General features: G+C 45.4%; 1 protein-coding gene across 2 annotated transcripts in view; it reads left to right on the top strand.

The window, feature by feature from the left end:
* SRPX (sushi repeat containing protein X-linked) overlaps positions 1 to 19,109 on the top strand; it is a 141,833-nt gene that overhangs the window by 63,054 nt on the left and 59,670 nt on the right. For both annotated transcript variants that reach the window (XM_027534257.1, XM_027534258.1), the window contains 2 exons: positions 2,279 to 2,470; positions 5,764 to 5,940. In XM_027534257.1, the coding sequence (XP_027390058.1) occupies positions 2,279 to 2,470; positions 5,764 to 5,940 (369 nt within the window). The remainder of the gene's footprint in view (positions 1 to 2,278; positions 2,471 to 5,763; positions 5,941 to 19,109) is intronic.

Raw genomic sequence — 19,109 nt, 5'->3', positions numbered from 1 at the left:
AAAGTGAAATTGCTCAGTTGTGTCAGACTCTTTGTGACCCCATGGACTGCAGCCTACCAGGCTCCTCCATCCATGGTGTTTTCCAGGCAAGAGTACCATATGCTACTAGCTCACGGTTTTCATCACCTCCCTCTGGGTCTCCCGTATTCCTTCTCACCTCATCACCCTTCTGCCCAGTTGGGGATTTCATTTGCTCTCTCTGGAGCCCAGTTCTCAGTCCAGGATTTCAGTTTGGCCTGTGAGATTGTGACAAAAGGGCAGTGAAGGGGACCAGTTGGCAGGAGAAGAGGCTAGAACTAGAGAAGCACAGAAGCGTTGCAGTCCAGAAGGGGAACTTAGAGGAAGTGAAGTAGTGGGAGAGTTAGGGAAAGGGGGCGGGGAAAAGAGGACAAAGACAAAGAGGTAAGGCCACAGATGACTTTTAAGATCTAACACTGTGGAAGTCCTTTGTGGACTATACAAAGTGCTTCTTTGAGCTTTAAAACACTAAGTACATTTTGGAGATTCCTTGTGGGTGGTCTTTCTTATTACAGTTAGAAAAGAAAGGCAGAAATAGGGAGGGAGAAATATACATCACTTCTAGTAGTGATAGAAACCAATAGGTTCCAAGTCTTGGAGTGGCATCTATGGATTTTTTCAGAATTTATGGTAAGGACTTTTGATTATAGAAGAAATATCCACAGCTTGGCAGTACTAAGCAAACATACCCCCAAAGGCTTTTCATTTATCTGTGATCTTGAAATCTCTTAATTTCGTGGCTTACCGGGACCATCACCAAAGAAAGAACTGAAACATTTAAAATCAGTTCAAAAATTATTTTATACTTAGAAGAAAATACTGGAGATAGTCTGTTGTTTTGTACTTCAGGGTCAGATTTTTCTCATTTTAAAATGTTAGCACATACAGACTGGATGTGTAAACCCCAGAGGAAGGAAACTTCATTCCAGAAAGGGCTGGAGGCCTGGTGTAAGCTCCTGCAAGTCTGTATCCACGTGGTCAAACTTAATCAACTCTAGACTGAGCCTGGGACAACACTTCTCCCAAGGAAGTCCAGGAAATACTGCTTGAGTCTCTACCTTAGCACCCATTTGAAGCTGCCTGCAAAGCATAATATGATGAAAATATTAGCCAAAGGCGATGTCAAAGCACATAAGTTTAAAAAAAAGGAAAACAGTCTATGCACGAGACCTGGACAGGAAGGACTGTTGATTTTCATGGTTGAGCAGCAGCCAGAAATACAAGTCAAATAGGGAGTTTCCTGCGTGGCCACATGATGGCGCACGAACCTCACTCACTGACAGCTCAGGTGCTAGGGGGAAAGTGAGGAGCATGGCGGCAGCGGGGAGGGGATACCTGTTCAGGGTATGGAGAACCCGACAGACTTGAGGGAGCTCGTCTCTGGTCCCCACTGATGTGTAGTGGGCACTGTAGGAACTTTCCAGGAGCTAGTCTTGTCCTGCTAATTTTATGGCTTTCAGCGAGCACCTACTAAAGGCCCAGGGAGAAGTTCTAAAGTATGTGTCGCCCTAAGCTGTACTCTGGTCAACTACAAGACTGAAATCAAAACACCCTGGAGCTTTGCCGTTGGAGAAGGGTGTCATCTCTTACCTGAAGGGGGCTTAACTGCAGACATCTGAAAAGGGAGGTTGCTTCCCAATGGGGAGTCCCTGTTCTGTGACTTTAAGCCCAAATTATATCCTGTGGCAAAACCCTGGAAATTGTTGCTGTAGCCACACTCATTAAGATGGGATTATGTGTTTTTACAGCAACTATGATACAAACTTGGAAAAAAAATCTAAATTGACCAATTATTAACTCCCTGCCGTCATATATGGATGGTTGGGGTTAGAGTTCATAATGGTAACAGTTGCTCTCAAGAGAATTCTGTCTCTAGTCAAGGGAAATATTCAAAAGAACAAGCATTCATTGAGCATTTACTATGTGCTAGACACTGTGCTAGTTGCTTACTATGCATTTTTTTCAGTCCTTATAAGAGTCCTATGACATAGTTAGGAGTATCCACTCAGAGAGGTTAAGTAATTTGTCCAATATCACACAGCCACCAATGGAGGAACCTAGACCCATACTTAGATATATCTGACACCTAGTCCCGTGATCATAACCTCCCCACCCAGAGATACCTTATAAGACATGGGGCACTATTTGGAGGTCCAACATCTGGAATGCAGCCAGTCAGGGACTTCGAGACTGAAAAAGACACATTTTCTGAAGATGTCATTTTCTGTTTCTCCTTTTCCTTTGTTTCTGCTCCCTGTAGACATCCCGTGGTGCTCCCCCATCAAGGTGAAGTACGGGGATGTGTACTGCAGGGCCCCTCAAGGAGGATACTACAAAACAACCCTGGGAACCAGGTGTGACATCCGCTGCCAGAAGGGCTATGAGCTGCAGGGTTCTCCCCAGGTGATCTGCCAGTCAAACAAACGGTGGTCGGACAAGGTCATCTGCAAGCGTGAGTAGCCTGGCCCCGTGTGGGAGACCTCAGGGCCAATCAGGGCCAAAGTTCTTCTTTTGTTTATTTGTTTTAAAGATTTTTTTTAACGTGGACCATTTTTGTTGTTATTTGGCTTTTTCGTTATTTGGTTTTGTTTATTTGGCTGTGTTGCAGTATGTGAGATCTAGTTCCCTGACTAGACCTGCTTCCCAGGGATTGAACCTGGGCCTCCTGCATTGGAAGCATGGAGTCTTAGCCTCTGGACCTGATGGTGGACCATTTTTAACATCTTTACTGAATTTGCTACAGTATTGCTTCTGTTTTCTGTTTTGGTTTTTTTGCCCCAAGACGTGGGATCTTGGCTCCCCACCCAGGGGCTGAACCTGCACCCCCTGCATTGGAAGGTGAAGTCTTAACCCCTGGACTGCCAGGGAAGTCCTGGGGCCTAAGTTCTTTTGCTCTGAGATCAAGGATTTTTACTGAATGTTTTGTGGGCTGTGATGAGAAAAACTCCTTTGTGAGCAGAAGCCAATGTGTTCCTAAAATGTGGCAGAAGATGACACATTTCAGACAGAGGAGTGTGATTGTCTGTTTGGAAAGGGGGTGAGAACAGAGGTTTGTTTTGCACTATATTATGTCTGTTTAATGAGTGCTGGACCCTGGAAAGGTGTTGGGGATTGAGAAACAAGACACATTCTACCATCAAGGGCCATCTGCCATCAGGGGTCTCACGGAACAGCATCAGAGACAGCAGGCAGAGGAGTAAACCACAGCATAAGTGCAAGAATGGTGCTCTGGCCCACTTCCAAGCTCCTGCTTTATGGGAGGCAAATGGTGATTGCAGCCATGAAATTAAAAGACTCTTGCTCCTTGAAGGAAAAGCTATGACCAACCTAGACAGCATATTAAAAAGCAGAGACATTACTTCACTGACAAAGGTCTGTCTAGTCAAGGCTATGGTTTTTCCAGTAGTCATGCATGGATGTGAGACTTGGACTATAAAGAAAGCTGAGCACCAAAGAATTGATGCTTTTGAACCGTGGTGTTGGAGAAGACTCTTGAGAGTCCCTTGGACTTCAAGGAGATCAAACCAGTCAATCCTAAAGAAAATCACTTGTGAATATTGAAGGACTGATGCTGAAGCTCCAATACTTTGGCCACCTGATGCTAAAAGCCAACTCATTAGAAACGACTCTGATGCTGGGAAACATTGAAGGCAGGAGGAGAAGGGGAGGACAGAGGATGAGATAGCTGGATGGCATCACCGACTCGATGGACATGAGTTTGAACAAGCTCTGGGAGTTGGTGATGGACAGGAAAGCCTGGCATGCTGCAGTCCATGGGGTCACAAAGAGTTGGACACAACTGAGTGACTGAACAACAACAAATCAGTAAGCAAATGGAAAAAGAAAACACTACCAAAAAGGGGCAAAAATCAAAACCAGGTGCAACATAAAAGAGAAAATGCAAATGGCCAAGAAACCAGGGAAGAAAAGATTTGCCTCACTAGTGTCAATGAAAATAATCAATAAACAATCTATAATAGAATAGAAGAGAGTTTTATCTGAGCCAAAGTGAGGACTCTGTGGTGACCCAAGGATAAAAGAGCAGATAAAACCAAGGAGGGCCTTGGAAGGCAGGAACGGAAAATCCAGACCCTTAGAGTCCTTCTCTCCCCCATGTTGTAATTATTAACAGATTTCAGGTCCTCCTGAGCAGTGTAACCTGTCTTCCCTCTTGCCCCATAGGGAGAAGGTATTTGCCTTACTCTTCCCCCCACCCAGTATACATGCCTCATCCAATCAGCAAATGACCCACAAGACCCCTATCGCACTCCTTGTACCCTGGGTATAAAAGTGGACTAAGTTCCTCTGTTCAACGTCGGTTCTCCCTTGAGTTGGCCCACTGTTCTGTCAGCATCTCCCACTCTAATAAACTTTATTTCCCTCTCAAAAAAAAAAAAAAAAAAAAGTGGTGCTCTGCCCTCGACTACTGGTAGTAGAGAAAAGTGCTCCTCCAAGAGGTAGAACTTAGGGAGGCAGGGAAGAATTACCCACTGAATGATGCTCATTCCCTGAAAGGCACCAGGCCTCCGGGGAGAAGACTGTAAGCGCATTTCAGGGGCTGACTTTGAGCTTCCTGAGAAGTTCTATCTCACTTGGGAAACTGCACATTGCACAGCATGGTTGAAGCACATTTGAGGTGCCGTTGCTTTTCCAGACCGCTGTCATGAATGGAGCACTTGGGTACCAATCGTTTCACATACATGCTGCTTTTGCAACAACACTGTTGATATGGGTGCCTTTAACTATTGGGGAAACTGGGGTTGGGGGCTGCAGCCGTGTGACCCAGTCTATGTAGGCAACTATGCCGTTTGGGTGACTATCCTGGACAGTGTGTGCTTCTCCCAGGTGTCCTGGATGCCCTGCTGCCAGTTGCTCTTCATGACTTGTACCGTCGATTGACCTTCCTCCAAGGAAGAAGAGGCTGTGCTCCATCAGAGCACTGTTTTCTCCATCCTAAAAGGGAGAGCATCCCCCATGGGCAGCCTCTAGCTGCCCAGTACTACTGACGGGTAAAGGATTCTGAAAGCCCAGCTACCATGCCTGGAGGCAGGGCAGACTCAGGTGTCAATCATGCTCCAGGGCTCCCCTGCGAGATCAGGCTGAGGCTCACCTGGCCTGAGATACCAGCTTGCCCCCCTTCCTCCTCTCCCCGTCCTGCCTCCCCCACCCTTCACTGGTCTTCCCTGGAAGCACAATCTTACTCCAAATCGGAGTTTGGAGCAGAGAAAGGTTTATTGCAGGACAAAGCAAGGAGAATCAGTGGCTCGAGCCCAAACTCACCCCGCCTCCCAACTGCCCGAAGGGTTTTAGCACAGCCTGTTTAAAGGCCAGGTGTGTGTGTGGAGGGGGAGTGGGTCTCAGGGTACATGAAAAGTTCATGCACAGTTCTTGGATTGGTTGATGGTGAGGTAACAGGGCGGTTAACATTATAGGCGCCAGGGGTCTCGGGCCATCAAGTAGTTCATTGCGCCCACTTGGTGGTGGTTTTAGCATTTGAAAAACTCAGGGAGTGTGCGTCAGATACTATTATCTGGGTCTTCAGAGAGGAGTTAGCGTGGAGGATATGGGAAGAAGTCTGCCTCCCCAAAGGCCCCATGGTGTCCTGCTTGGTGACACCATCCATCTTTTCTCAGACTTCTGTCTGCTTTATTTCAGTTAACTTCCACCTATGCTTTCAGTTTCTGGACTCTGAAACTCTGTGACAAAAACTAAGACATGCTGAATCTCTGGTTTTCTCTTTTTCAGAAAAGCGATGTCCTACCCTTGCCATGCCAGTGAATGGAGGGTTTAAGTGCATCGACGGTGCCTACTTTAACTCCCAGTGTGAGTACTATTGCTCGCCAGGATACACGCTGAAAGGGGAGCAGACAGTCAGGTGTATGGACAACAAGGCCTGGAGCGGCCAACCAGCCACCTGTGTTGGTAAGAAAATATCACCAGTCCTCAGGAGGCACCTACTTTGGGAGGAGCAGGGGATGTCCATACAGTGGATTTAAAATTTTTATGTATCTATCTCCACCCAGTCTTAGTTGCAGTATGCAGGATCCCTAAATTGCTGCATGCAAACTCTTGGTTGAAGCACGTGGGATCTAGTTCCCCGATCACAGATGGAACCTGGGCCCCCTGTATTGGGAGCACAGAGACTTAGCCCCTGGACCACTAGAGAAGTCCCCATAAAGTGGATTTTAAAGGAAACACCTGTGTTCCATGTGTGACGCCTAAGGGCCCAGTTTTGCTTTTCGTGGTTTTCTTCATCCCTATTTCTCTGGTTCAGCACAGATCTAGCCTCAGTCTCTCTGCTTGAGTTGACTTCACAGCTCATGGCTTTCCCGTGACTTGTGTCTCTCTCGGATTGTGATCAAGGCAGCTGGAGGCTAGCAGAGAGAGGTGCGGGGCAATCCTGCTATTTCAGTGCCGGGGTGTGCCCTGTAGCATCGAGCAGAGTTGTTGACATTTGGCTGGATGGTCCTGCGGAGAGCAGCTCTGTGTCTTTCAGCCCACAGACATAGTTCCTTTGTTAGCAACTCTGGGAATCAGCAAATGCTCAGTGTGCTAAACTGGCAGGGATTTGGCTGTCTTCCCTGACTCTGGATTTGTTGGCAGTAGTTCTTAGTTGTGGTTCTGGGGAGCCTTGGCCGCAGCCTCGCTGGAAATCTTTTTTTTTTTTCTTTTTAATTAATTATTTTTGGCTGCACTGGGTCTTCGTTGCCTCTCTCGGGTTTTGCTCTAGTTGCAGTGAGCAGGGGCTACTCTTGGTTGACAGTGTGCAGGCTTCTCTTGTTGCAGAGCACAGGCTCTAGGGCACACATACTTTGGTAGTTGCAGTGTGTGGGCTCAGTTGTGGCATACAGGCTTAGTTACTCTGTGGCATGTGGAATCTTCCTGGATCAGGGCTCGAACCTGTGTCCCCTGCATTGGCAGGCGGATTCCTATCCACTGTGCCACCAGGGAAGTCCTCGTTGTAACTCTTTACACATGCAAATTCAGGGCCCCACCCCAGACATGCTGAATCACAAACTCTGGGCATGGGCCCAGCACTTGGCACTTTAAGGAGCCTTCTAGGGCATTCAGAAGAGCTTAAAGGGAGCCACTGATCTAAGACAGTGCTTCTCCAGCTTGGGGATCACCTGGGAACCTTGGTAAAAATGTAGCTTCTGCTTCAGGAGATCTGGGGCAGATTCTGGGGTTCTGCTGGACCCCGCTCTAGACAAGGTTTCTGAATCTTGGAACAATGGATATCTGGTGTCCGATAATTATTTGTCATGGGGTCCTGTCCTTTGCACTCTAGAATGCTTAGAGCCTTGGCTTTTACCCACTAAATGCCAATGACATCTTTCCCCAGCTCCCACGTGTGACAACCAAAAATGTCTTCAGACATTGTCCAATGTCCTTTGGAGGGAGGAGGAGATGGAGGAGAAAAATCACCCCTTCTTTGAGAATCACCCATCTCTGAGCAGTGGATACCCACCCTGGCTACTTACTAGAATCACCTGAGTATCTTTTAGAACCTAGCCATGCCTTGATCCCGGGGCTTCCGGGATCTGTGGTAAAGAATCCACCTGCAATGAAGGAGACCTGGGTTCAGTTTCTGGGTTGGGAAGATCCCCTGGAGAAGGAAATGGCAACCCACTCCAGTATTCTTGCCTGGGAAATCCCATGGACAGAGGAGCCTGGTGGGTTGCAGTCCATGGGGTTGCAAAAGTGTCGGACATGACTTAGTGACTGAACAACAATGCACCTTGGTTTTACCCTAGAGATTCTGATTCAGTTAGCCTGATATGGGATAGCTGGAGGAGGCAAGTGGCATTTATAAAAGCTTCCCAGGTGATTTTCATGCATAACCAGACTCAGGACCATCGTCTGAGAGCAGTGGATCTCAGAGAGTGTGGGCTCCTGACCAGAAGCTTTAGAAATGCACATTTCCAGGCCTGCAGGATTGTCGATGCTGGGGTGGGGCTTAGCAATCTGCATTTTCACAGGCCCTCCAGGACATTCTGATGCTCTAAAGGTTGAGAACCTGCCTTGGAACATCAAATTTGGGAAGAACTTTCGTACCTTTTGGAGAAGGAAATTGCAACCCACTCCAGTATTCTTGCCTGGAGAATCCCATGGACAGAGAAGTCTGATGGGCTACAGTCTATAAGGTCGCAAAGAGTCAGACACAACTGAGCAACTAACGCAACACTTAGTACCTTTTAACACAAAATAGTGCCCAGCAGTTTGAGCATCAGCAGGAAGCCTGTTAGAAATACAGACTCTTGGGTCCTATCCCAGACCCAACAGATCGAAAGCCACATTGTAAGAAGATCCCTAAGGGATTCCTGTGTCCTTTTAAAGTTGAGGTAGACTGCCCTGGGACAGTGGTTTTTAACTCTAGCTGCAGTTTAAATCTGAGTATCTGGGGCCCTGGCATTTTTCCAAAACTAATCCAGGTAATTGAAAACTACTATCCCAGGAGACTGTTGACTCATAATGTGTTAGCGCTGCCAGGACCTAGCCTAACAGAACATTGTAGTCCAATCCCCCTTCTGCGGATAAGGCCTTGACTTTGTTGATGTTGCATAGAGCCAAGCCTATGTCTCCGGGCTTTTAGGCTCAAAGTCCCTGAATCCAGCTACAGCTCTGGCACAGAGATGGCAAGGCAGCTGACCGCAGGAGCCTGGCTCCTACCCTGCTTGGGTCTGCCCATCCTGCAGAGAACCATTCAGCTTGGTCTGCGCCTGCCCATTCCCCCAAGGACTCCTTCCTGACAGCTCAGCATCTGGGCAAACAATTCAGGGATGTGACTGAAACTGGATGCTGCCCTCTGGGGGCAGTTATACAACAGCTTCTCTGGCCTTGGTCCTACGGTGTCTTCATGACGGTACCACTGTCCACTGTCTCCCTTGGCAGCATCGGTCATCCTTTTTCTTCAGTTATAGCCAGGGGACTGACCCGAGATGTGAGCCTTCTACATCTTCTATATCACAGCCCCGGAGCTTACCTTATATCCATCTTAACAAGAGCACCAGGTCCAAGTAATTTCTCAGATAACTGACTCGGATTTATTCCTGGCTTCTCTTTTTCTATGATTTAGGTGGGAGTTTGAACTGATCAGTGATTGGGAAGATAGAAACCATTATAGGTGTTTCCGACAGAGGAGACATTAATACAGGGCAGTGGTTACAAACATAGGAAGGGCTGGAGGAACAAAAGAGGAAAAAGACTGTTGCCAGACAATATGTGTGTGTGCACTCAGTCGTGTCCGACTCTTTGCGACTCCATGGACTACAGCCTGCCAGGCTCCTCTGTCCATGGGATTTCCCAGGTAAGAATACTGGAGTGGGTAGATTCTCCAGGCAACCTTCCTGACCCAGGGAAGCGTCTCCTGAATTGGCAGGCAGATTCTTTAGCACTGCGCCATCTAGAGATTAGTTAGAGCAGAAATCCATCCCAACCAAGGGCTGGGGGGAGCAAAAGTGGCCTCGTGGTGTTACCCAAAGTCCATAAACTCACCCTGAGGCTGACATGTCTGCAGCTCACACCATCATGGATGAGAATGAAGTCAGGAGCCCAGGAAACCTTCATGAAAGCCCCTACCAGAAGCCTAATGGCTTCCCTCTTCCTCCTGCCCTCTGTCCTCATGGGAGTGCCTCCCATTGGCAAAGCTAGCTGGCACCCAGCTGGCAGGAGGAGTCCAAGACATGTCAATTTGAGAATTTCAGTACAGGCAGTAAAGATTTCAGTGCAAGCGATGATTTTAAAAAAACTGAGTGCCAACAGAATCTGTGCCACAGAAGCCTTTTACTTCCTTTTATTTATTTATTCTTTTTTGGGCGGTGCTATGTCTTTGTTGCTGCACATGGACTTTCTCTAGTTGTGCTGAGTGGAGGGCTACTCTCTAGTTGTGTCACACAGGTTTGGTTGCCCCAAGGCATGTGGAATCTTCCGGGACCAGGGCTCGAACCCGTCTCCCCTGTACTGGCAGGTGGATTCCCAACTACTGGACCACCAGGGAAGTCCTTAGCAGCCTTGCTCTGAGGTTTTAGACATCTCCCTGTAAATCACTGTAGTTCTCAGTGAGGAGGAGCCTGCAAAGCGGGCCTGCTCAGCCATGCATGTAGGATAGTGCTCAGGCTGTGAGCTCCAGGCACTTTTCTAGAAGGATGTGACCTGAGGCCAGATGTTGAGGTCAGAAGAGCCCCTCCCAGATGTTGCTTTCACTCGCTGCCTGGTGCCTTGGAGTGTGCAAGGTAGCTCTTCAGAACACTCCTCTCCACTGCCACCGCCTCCCATCCCCTGCTTTGAATGTCTGTTCCCTCACATTGGAAGGGGTAGAGGTGATAAGAGGGGAGGAGATACTCGAAAATCTCCCTGCTGAGCAAACACTGGCAGAATCCTCCAGGGATCACAGTGTTCAGATGTCCAGATTGTGCGTAACAATGGAAAGAAATTGCTGATTGTTCTCAAAAAGCAACAAGCATGTCTTAAGCCGGACCAGATGGGCCTGGAACCTTCCCAGAGGGAGAGAGAAAAAACTAAGAAATGAACCCCAATTCCAAGGGACTGATCTTAGAGTGGAACAGGGCAAGATTCAGGCATCTTTGGGGGTAGGGGAATTTGTGCATGCAATGTAGGGGGTAAAAAGGAGATCAGTGATCAGTGAGCTCCCAGGAAAAACAAGAGAAATAAGACACAGCAAGCAGGCAAATCTTTCTTTGATTCTGTGACAGAGAAGCTGGAGTTTGTCCCCTGTGAATTTTACTCCAGGGATGTCATGAACTCTTTGGCTTTCAATGTATTACTAAATGAGTTTATTGACTTGGTGTGTTGGCAGGGCTCGGGGGTCTGTGAGCACAGCTCGGCGCCTCAGCCTAGTTTTGGAGCTGACACATGGTGGCCAAGGAATTCTCAGATTTCTACACCGCCTTGAGCAATGCCTCTAGGCCCAGCTGTGCTGAGTGCTAAGAAAGTCCGTCCAGTTCTCTTTCAGATCTGGAGGGAAGAGAGAACCCTGGGCTGGCTTTTGATGCTGAGGTGGTCAGTTCTGTGGTCTGGCTAATTTGAAAGGACCACAAGTCAAAATTCATTCTCTTAGGCAGCCTACACTCTGGCAGTAGACTCAATGTCCATGGTTATTTTAAAAACAGATATAGATAGAAATAAGTCAATGTAGTAGACAAAGAAAAACATACTGCAAATTGCAGGAGGGTAAAATATTTAGAGAGCCACAACTTCCATGATATATATATATATATATATATATAAAAGAACCAAACCCATAGACTGTAACAACTATTGTTTTGGGGTATATTTTTTTTCTTTCTTTCTATTTTTAGTCCTTTCCAGTTACATTGGCATGTAGATATAACAATGGACAGTTACAATTACAGGTCTTCTCCTTTGGACCAACACTTTTCCCTAGGCCAACAGGAAGAGAAAAAAAATTCAAGTAAATTTAAAACCCATGGACAATGAAAACCGAGCAAGTATCTTCAGATACACAGGGAGCCCTATTGAGATGTTTTAACAAAAGACCATGTACAAACCAACTTGCTTCCTGAAATTACTCTCTGCTTATTTTATATTTCCTGTGGAATAGAATAGTTGGAGAGTTAACACAAACGGAAGTCTGGAATTAAAAAAAAAAAATCTCAATTTGCAGTTTTAGATACGCAAATTGATGGACTACTTTTCCAGCTTCCCAATTATCTGACCGCTCAGTTGACCCAGTGACCCACAAGAAGTTTGCTAGGCAGAATGGTATTATTTCTAGAGATTCAGTTGAGGATACAAACGTCGTGGGGCTGAGAATAAATGTATCAGGGCATTGCTGTAAATGCTCTGAAATCATACAAAATTTTTCCCAGGTGGACAAATACACATTGATTTATAAACTTTTAGGAAGCTAGTTTCAGCTTTGCAACAAGTTGCTTGATTGAGATACTACTCCACTTTTTTTTTTTTGGCCGCACTGCATGGTATGTAGAACTTGCCCAACCAGGGCATGCAGAATCTAGCTCTGTGATCAGGGATCGAACCCGTGTCCCCTGCATTGGAAACATGAAGTCTCCAGTGGTTACACTACCACCTTGGAAGTCCAAGATACTGCTCCACTTTTTAACCTGGCATGATTTTTAGCACAAATTAAACAGGTAAACTGTTATTGCACCACTGTAGTATATCTCCAATGAATTTTTAGTTTGGCATCTTTCTGATGAAGATAGTGACTTCCAGTTGTGGAGTTCTTTGCTTCTCAACTCTTTGGTCCATTGGGAAAGTTTCCTAATATCTCATATGGTGCCAAAGAAGTGGAAACCCTGTTCAGGGACATGTACACGGATTACAATCTAGCTGGGGGAAGCAAGCAATGAGGGAAGTTTTCAGTGGCCAGATTTGTTCTGCCTTGGTTAGTCACTCTCTCCCTGTGCCAGGAAATGACCACTTCTTCCCTCCATCAACAACCTCCAACTATTTTATGTTTGTGTCAGTAATCTATTGCTGCACAACCAACCACCCAGAACTTAGTGGCTTCAATCAACCATGTTATGGCTCATAGCTGTTTGGGTTGGTGATTTGGGCAGGGCTTGGTGGAGACAGCTCACCGTTGTTGCACATAGTAATGGCCAAGGCGCATGTCTGGGACTGGAGGAGCCAAGATGGCTTCACTCCCATGTGCAGCATCTCACTCAGAGGTCACCGTGCTGGCTGACATTTGAGTCCCTTTTTTCTCTCTCCCTTCATTTCTCACCTTCTCCACTTGGCCTCTCAAGTCAGATAACTGGGCTTCCTTAGATGGCAGCTGGCTTCTGAGATGGTAAACACAGAAGGTGCCAGACTCTTTAAGGGCCTACGCCTGGGACTGGCATAGAATCACTTCCCTTGCATTCTGTCAGTCAAAGTAAGTTACAAGCCAGGCACAGATTCAAATGGAGGGGAGGCAGACTCTACTTCTTGGTAGAAGGTTACTGTTGTTCAGTTGCTCAGTTGTGTCCAGCTCTTTGCAACCCCATGGACTGCAGCATGCCAGGCCTCCTTGTCCCCCACCATCTCCTGGAGTTTGCCCAAGTTCATGTCTATTGCATCAGTGATGCCATCCAGCCATCGCATCCTCTGTTGCCCTTTCTCCTCCTGCCTTCAATCTTTCCCAGCGTCAGGATCTTTTCCAATGAATCAGCTGTTTGCATCAAGTAGCCAAACTATTGGAGCTTCAGCATCAGTCCTTCCAATGGATATTCAGTATTGATTTCCTTTAGGATTGACTGGTTTGATCTCTTTGCAGTCCAAGGGACTCTCAAGAGTCTTCTCCAACACCACAGTTTGAAAGCATCAATTCTTCGGCGCTCAGCCTTCTTTATGATCCAGCTCTCACATCCGTACATGACTACTGAAAAAACCATAACTTTGACTAGATGAAACTTTGTTGGCAAAGTGATGTCTCTGCTTTTTAATATGCTGCCTAGGTTTGTCATAGCTTTTCTTCCAAGGAGCATGCATCTTTTAGTTTTGAGGCCACAGTGACCATCCGCAGTGATTTTGGAGCCCAACAAAATTAAGTCTGTTTCCATTTTTTCCCCCATCTATTTGCCATGAAGTGATGAGACCGGATGCTATGATCTTAGTTTTTTGAATGTTGAGTTTTAAGTCAGATATTTTACTCTCCTCTTTCACCTTCATCAAGAGGCTCTTTAGTTCCTCTTCACTTTCTGCCATAAGGGTGGTGTTATCTGCATATCTGAGGTTAGTGATATTTCTCCCGGCAATCTTGATGCCAGCTTGTGCTTCATCCAGCCCGGCTTTCACATGAAGTACTTTGCATGTCAGTTAAATAAGCAGCGTGACAATATACAGCCTTGATGTACCCCTTTCCCAATTTGGAATCAGTCCATTGTTCAATGTCCAGTTCTTCTACCTCTTGCTTCTAACTGTTGCTTCTTGACCTGCATACAGGTTTATCAGGAGGCAGTTAAGGTGGTCTGGTATTTCATCTCTTTAAGAATTTTCCCCTGTTTGTTGTGATCCACACAGTCAAAGGCTTTTCTGTAGTCAATGAAACATAAGTAGATGTTTTTATGGAATTCCCTTGCTTTTTCTATGATCCAACAGATGTTGGCAATTTGATCTCTGGTTCCTCTGCCTTTTCTAAATCCAGCTTACATCTGGAAGTTCTTGGTTCATGTACTTTTGAAGCCTAGCTTGAAGTATTTTGAGCATTACCTTGCCTAGCATGTGAAATGAGCATGATTGTGCAATATTTTGAATATTCTTTGGCATTGTTCATCTTTGGAATTGGAATGAAATCTGACAATTTTTAGTCCTGTGGCCACTGCTGAGTTTTCCAAATTTGCTGACAAATTGAGTTCAGCACTTTCATAGCATCATCTTTTAGGATTTTAAATAGCTCAGCTGGAATTCTGTCACCTCCAGTAACTTTGTTTCTAGTAATGCTTCCGAAGCCCACTTGACTTCACACTCCAGGATGTCTGGCTCTAGGTGAGTGATCACATCATCATGGATATCCGGGTCAGTAAGATCTTTTTTGTATAGTTCTTCTGTGTATTCTTACTACCTCTTCTTAATCTCTTCTGCTTCTGTTAGGTCTTTGCCGTTTCTGTCCTTTATTGTGCCCATCTCTGCATGAAATGTTCCCTTGATATTTCTTATTTTCTTGAAGAGACTCTAGTCTTTCCCATTCTTTTGTTGGTAGGAGGAACTGCATGTATATAAGGGGATTGTGGGTAGCCACCTTCCCAGGAAATTCACCAGAGTATTCTTTGTTAGAAATCAGAGCTTAGAAATCATTAGTGAAGTACATCTTGGAAGATGTCATACCAAATTTGAAAAAAACAGGTGTGGTTGCTTATATCCTATTTCCAGGTATATTAATAAGGCCAAAATCATAATACTTTAAGCAAGTTAGAACTTCCATTCTCTTATAAATATCCGGGCAGTGTCCTAGACCCAACCTCCTCCTCATTTGTTCTTCCACTCTCAACTTGCAGCTTTCATCTGCAATCGAAGATGGCTGTTCACAGCTCACCACTTCATACACATTCAAACCAGGGTGGAGGAAAAAGAAAGAGGAGAGTACCTCCTGCCACACACACACACATACCTTTTTAAAGCACAACCCAGAAGTTGCACATGTCGCTTTTTCTCACAGCTCACTGGTGGAACCCATCCCATGGCCATAGATAACTTGAAACAAGGCTTGGAATAGAATCTTTATTCTGAAGGGTCACAGGCCCAGGAAAACTTCTTTTCTTCTAAAGAAACGGACATATATGGGCTTTTCTCCAGTTTCAGAGAACGGGAGATACTCTTTACTTGTGGTGCGCGGGCTTCTCATCCTGGTGGCTTCTCTTGTTGCAGAGCATGGGCTCTAAGGTGAATGGGCTTCAGTAGTTGCGGCTCCTGGGCTCTGGAGCACAGGCTCAGTTGTGGCACATGGGTTTACTTGCTCCACGGCATGTGGAATCTTCCTGGACCAGTGATCAAATCTGTGTCTTCTGCATTGGCAGGCAAATTCTTAACCATTGGACCACCAGGGAAGCCCTCACCTTCTTTTTTATTTCCACCATCTATCTGGTAGACAGAGTAAATATTCCCAAGTATGTAGTATAGCTTTGCAGATAACAGTGGTTGATACAGTGCAACATGTTTGTTTCTGGTATTTTATACGCAGAGAAGAAACTAGACACAGAGGCAGGGGACAGTTTGTCAGATGTCTCCAGTGAGTGGGGCAGAGGCCGGGATGTTCATGAGAGTTGCCAGGTTGCCACACGGTAACTGGCCCTGCAGGCACTCTGACTCAACAAGGAATTGTGATCAGGTTTCTATAGTAACTTTGTTTATTTCATCCATGGAAATTTATAATAATGTAGAAATAGCAGTGATGGCCACAGCTGTGTAATAATAAGCTTCAGTTTCTGGAGCATCTGCTGAAGTGCAGGCCAGCTGAAAAAGGGGGCCTGATGCTTGAGAATGTGACAGGAGCCCGCTCTGCTGCTGCTTTTCCAGGGTTTATGGACAAGGTGGATGTGATGACCAGGAAAGAATGTGTATGCAGAGGATGGAGGAAAATAACTAGCTCAGCAGTAGGCAGACACACAGAAGTCTTCGACTGATTAAAATAATTTAAAAACATGTGATCATGTCTTAAAATCCCAGACTGCAAAGAAGTTCCCAAAGAGAGGAAAGGCTTCCCAGACTATAAATGGGGATGATAATAACAAGACTTAGTCTAGTGGGCGGTGGCAAGAATTCAGTGAAATAATGCAGGGAGGGTACCTCGCCTGGGCTGGGCAAGTAGGGGAGGGTCAGCAAATAAATATTAGCTATTATTGTTAGTGCTTTATTTCCTCTTGGTTCTTGTTTGGAAGAACACCGCTTCTGAAAAAGTAGGCCAAATTCGACTGATCATTGTCAGCTGTCAGAAGCTGGCTTTGGGAAGCTGAGACTCTTCACCCAGATAACCTAATTTGGAGCTGTGTTTGCTCAGTGTCAATATGTCTAGTTTATAGGGAAAACAACCCAGCCAGCATATCATCTAGATGTTTAGTTTACACGACACAAAGGGTAAGAATATCTTTTCACTCTGACAGTGTTGCTCCAAGAGAATATGGTAACACAAAGTGATCTTAGTAATATGGTAACACTAAGTAATCTTATATTGAAATCTATTTCCCTTCCTCCTCCCCTCCTTTATGGCTTTAATTTTTTTTCTAGATTCAGTATTGTTTTTCAGTCACTCTGTCATGCCTGACTCTTTTGCAACCCCATCGGCTGTAGCCCACCAGGCTCCACTGTCCATGGGATTTCCCAGGCAAGAATACTAGAGTGGGTTGCCATTTCCTTCTCCAGGAAATCTTCCCTATCCAGGGATCAAATCCGTGTCTCCTGCATTGGCAGGCAGGTTCTTTACCACTGGGCCAGAGTACAGCATTTTTAGTTGAGATATAATTCATTTTCACACCCGCCTCTTTTAAAAAATATTTTTGCCCATGCCATGCAGCATGTGGGATCCTAGTCCCCTGATCAGGGATTGAACCTGCACCCCCTTCAGTGGAAGCACAGAATCCCAACCATGGACCACCAGGGGAGTCCCTTGGCTTCAATTTTTTAAAAAATAAATATGCTTTCTATTATGAGCTTGCTGACTGCATTTGGCCAGCAGGGGGCAGGTATTATATACATATCTTTCTGATTCACCCAAAGCTGAAAAATGTTCATCTGAACTATAAAAATATGTCTTCTATCACCTATCATAGTAAAAACAAAAAAGGATTGTTTTTTAACATCTTAGCAACTGAAAATAGACACCTCTAACTCATTTAAAGCAGCTTTCATTTCACCATCACGTTGATAAACTATAAATTCTAAGAAGCATATTTTTTTTCAGTTACTAGCCCTGCAATTAGCATGCGTCTCACAATTGGTGACTTAGATTCAATAAAATATAGTTATTCACTTGAGGATTAGCATATTATGGCTGTAAATTCACACTCCACTGAAGCATGGCATTGAATGAAAATGAATTTGGATCGCTTAAGACACTACTTTTAACAAATTATTCATGATTTCTTACCCTAAATAAAGTGAGTTATTGGACAAGACACAAGAGAAAGTATATGAAGATTCGACTTGGTGCATTTAGTCTCTCAGAAATGTTTGTAATTCAGAATCAAATGACATTTCATTTTCATTCAGGTTATAGTAGTATTTAAACAATTAGCAGTTGACATGTAAGATAATGCAAATCGAAATGTTAATTTACTCTGACTTCTTAAAAATACATTCTCTGCCTGTTGAAAATCATCAAGTAGGACTTGTAAAAGTTTGAATTCCCCCTTCTTGTGATTTCACCTTGTGTGTGCGTGTGTTAGTCGCTCAGTCATGTCTGACTCTTTGGGACCCCTTGGACTGCAGCTCGCCAGGCTCCTCTATCCATGGAATTCTCCAGGCAAGAGTACTGGAGTAGGTTGCCATTCCCTTCTCCAGGGGATCTTCCCAACCCAGGGATTGAACCTGGGTCTGCAGCATTTCAGGAAGATTCTTTACCATCTGAGCCACCAGGGAAGTCTGTTTTAAGGACAAGTGCTCTAATTTGGGTTATAGTTCACATTCTCATTATTTTCATGCCTGGCCTTAAATAAATCACTTATGCTGTCTGATGCTCAGTTTCCTGATCTGTAAAATGAGAGCATTGGGTAATTCCTTTAAGCCTCCACAGCATTTACTTTTATGTAGCCTAGAGCAGTGTTAATTTTCTACCTTGTGTCATATTTCACATATGGTGACATAATCCTCTCAACAGACTGTCAACTCTGAGAATAACATGATTCTCTTGCCTTTGCATGCCCAAGCCCAGCAGCTGAAATGATGCCTTGGGGAAGGCTGGTACTCATTAAAGATTTGTTGCCTTGAATTGAATCAACTAGATGATACCTAGGAGAAGACAATGGCACCCCACTCCAGTACTCTTGCCTGGTGAATCCCATGGACAGAGGAGCCTGGGAGGCTGCAGTCCATGGGGTCGCTAGGAGTCCGACATGACTTCACTTTCACTTTTCACTTTCATGCATTGGAGAAGAAAATGGCAACCCACTCCAGTGTTCTTGCCTGGAGGATCCCAGGGACAGGGGAGCCTGGTGGGCTGCCATCTAGTCAGACACGACTAAAGCGACTTAGCAGCAGCAGATGATACCTAAGGCACTTTTCTCTAGTATCCGATGATACTATCTTTAAAGCAGGAAGGACTCACTATGGCTGAATGATTTCTAGTTGGGTAACTGCTATGTTGCCAAGTCAACAGGCAGAGTTTGGAAGCGTGGGGAAGAAGTTGCTGTAGCTGATAAATTACCCTACAAGACACTAGCAAGGCCAGCTGATTGCTGATTTAGCCATACACAGGTAAGTACTCACACAGTCTTTAAAACTCAGCAGGCATATCACTGGGAACTCTGCTCAGGGTGATGTGGCAACCTGGGTAGGAGGGGAGCTGGGGGAGAATGGGTACATATATATGTGTACACACACACAGACATATATAGCTGAGTCACTCTGCTGTGCATCTGTAACTATCACAATCATTGTTAATCAGCTATACCCCA

The sequence above is a fragment of the Bos indicus x Bos taurus genome, chromosome X, assembly GCF_003369695.1.
Source record: "Bos indicus x Bos taurus breed Angus x Brahman F1 hybrid chromosome X, Bos_hybrid_MaternalHap_v2.0, whole genome shotgun sequence".
In the NCBI taxonomy this organism is placed as follows: Eukaryota; Metazoa; Chordata; class Mammalia; order Artiodactyla; family Bovidae; genus Bos; species Bos indicus x Bos taurus.
Note: the sequence above shows the minus strand (reverse complement) of the source record. Positions and strands in the feature narration are given on the sequence as shown.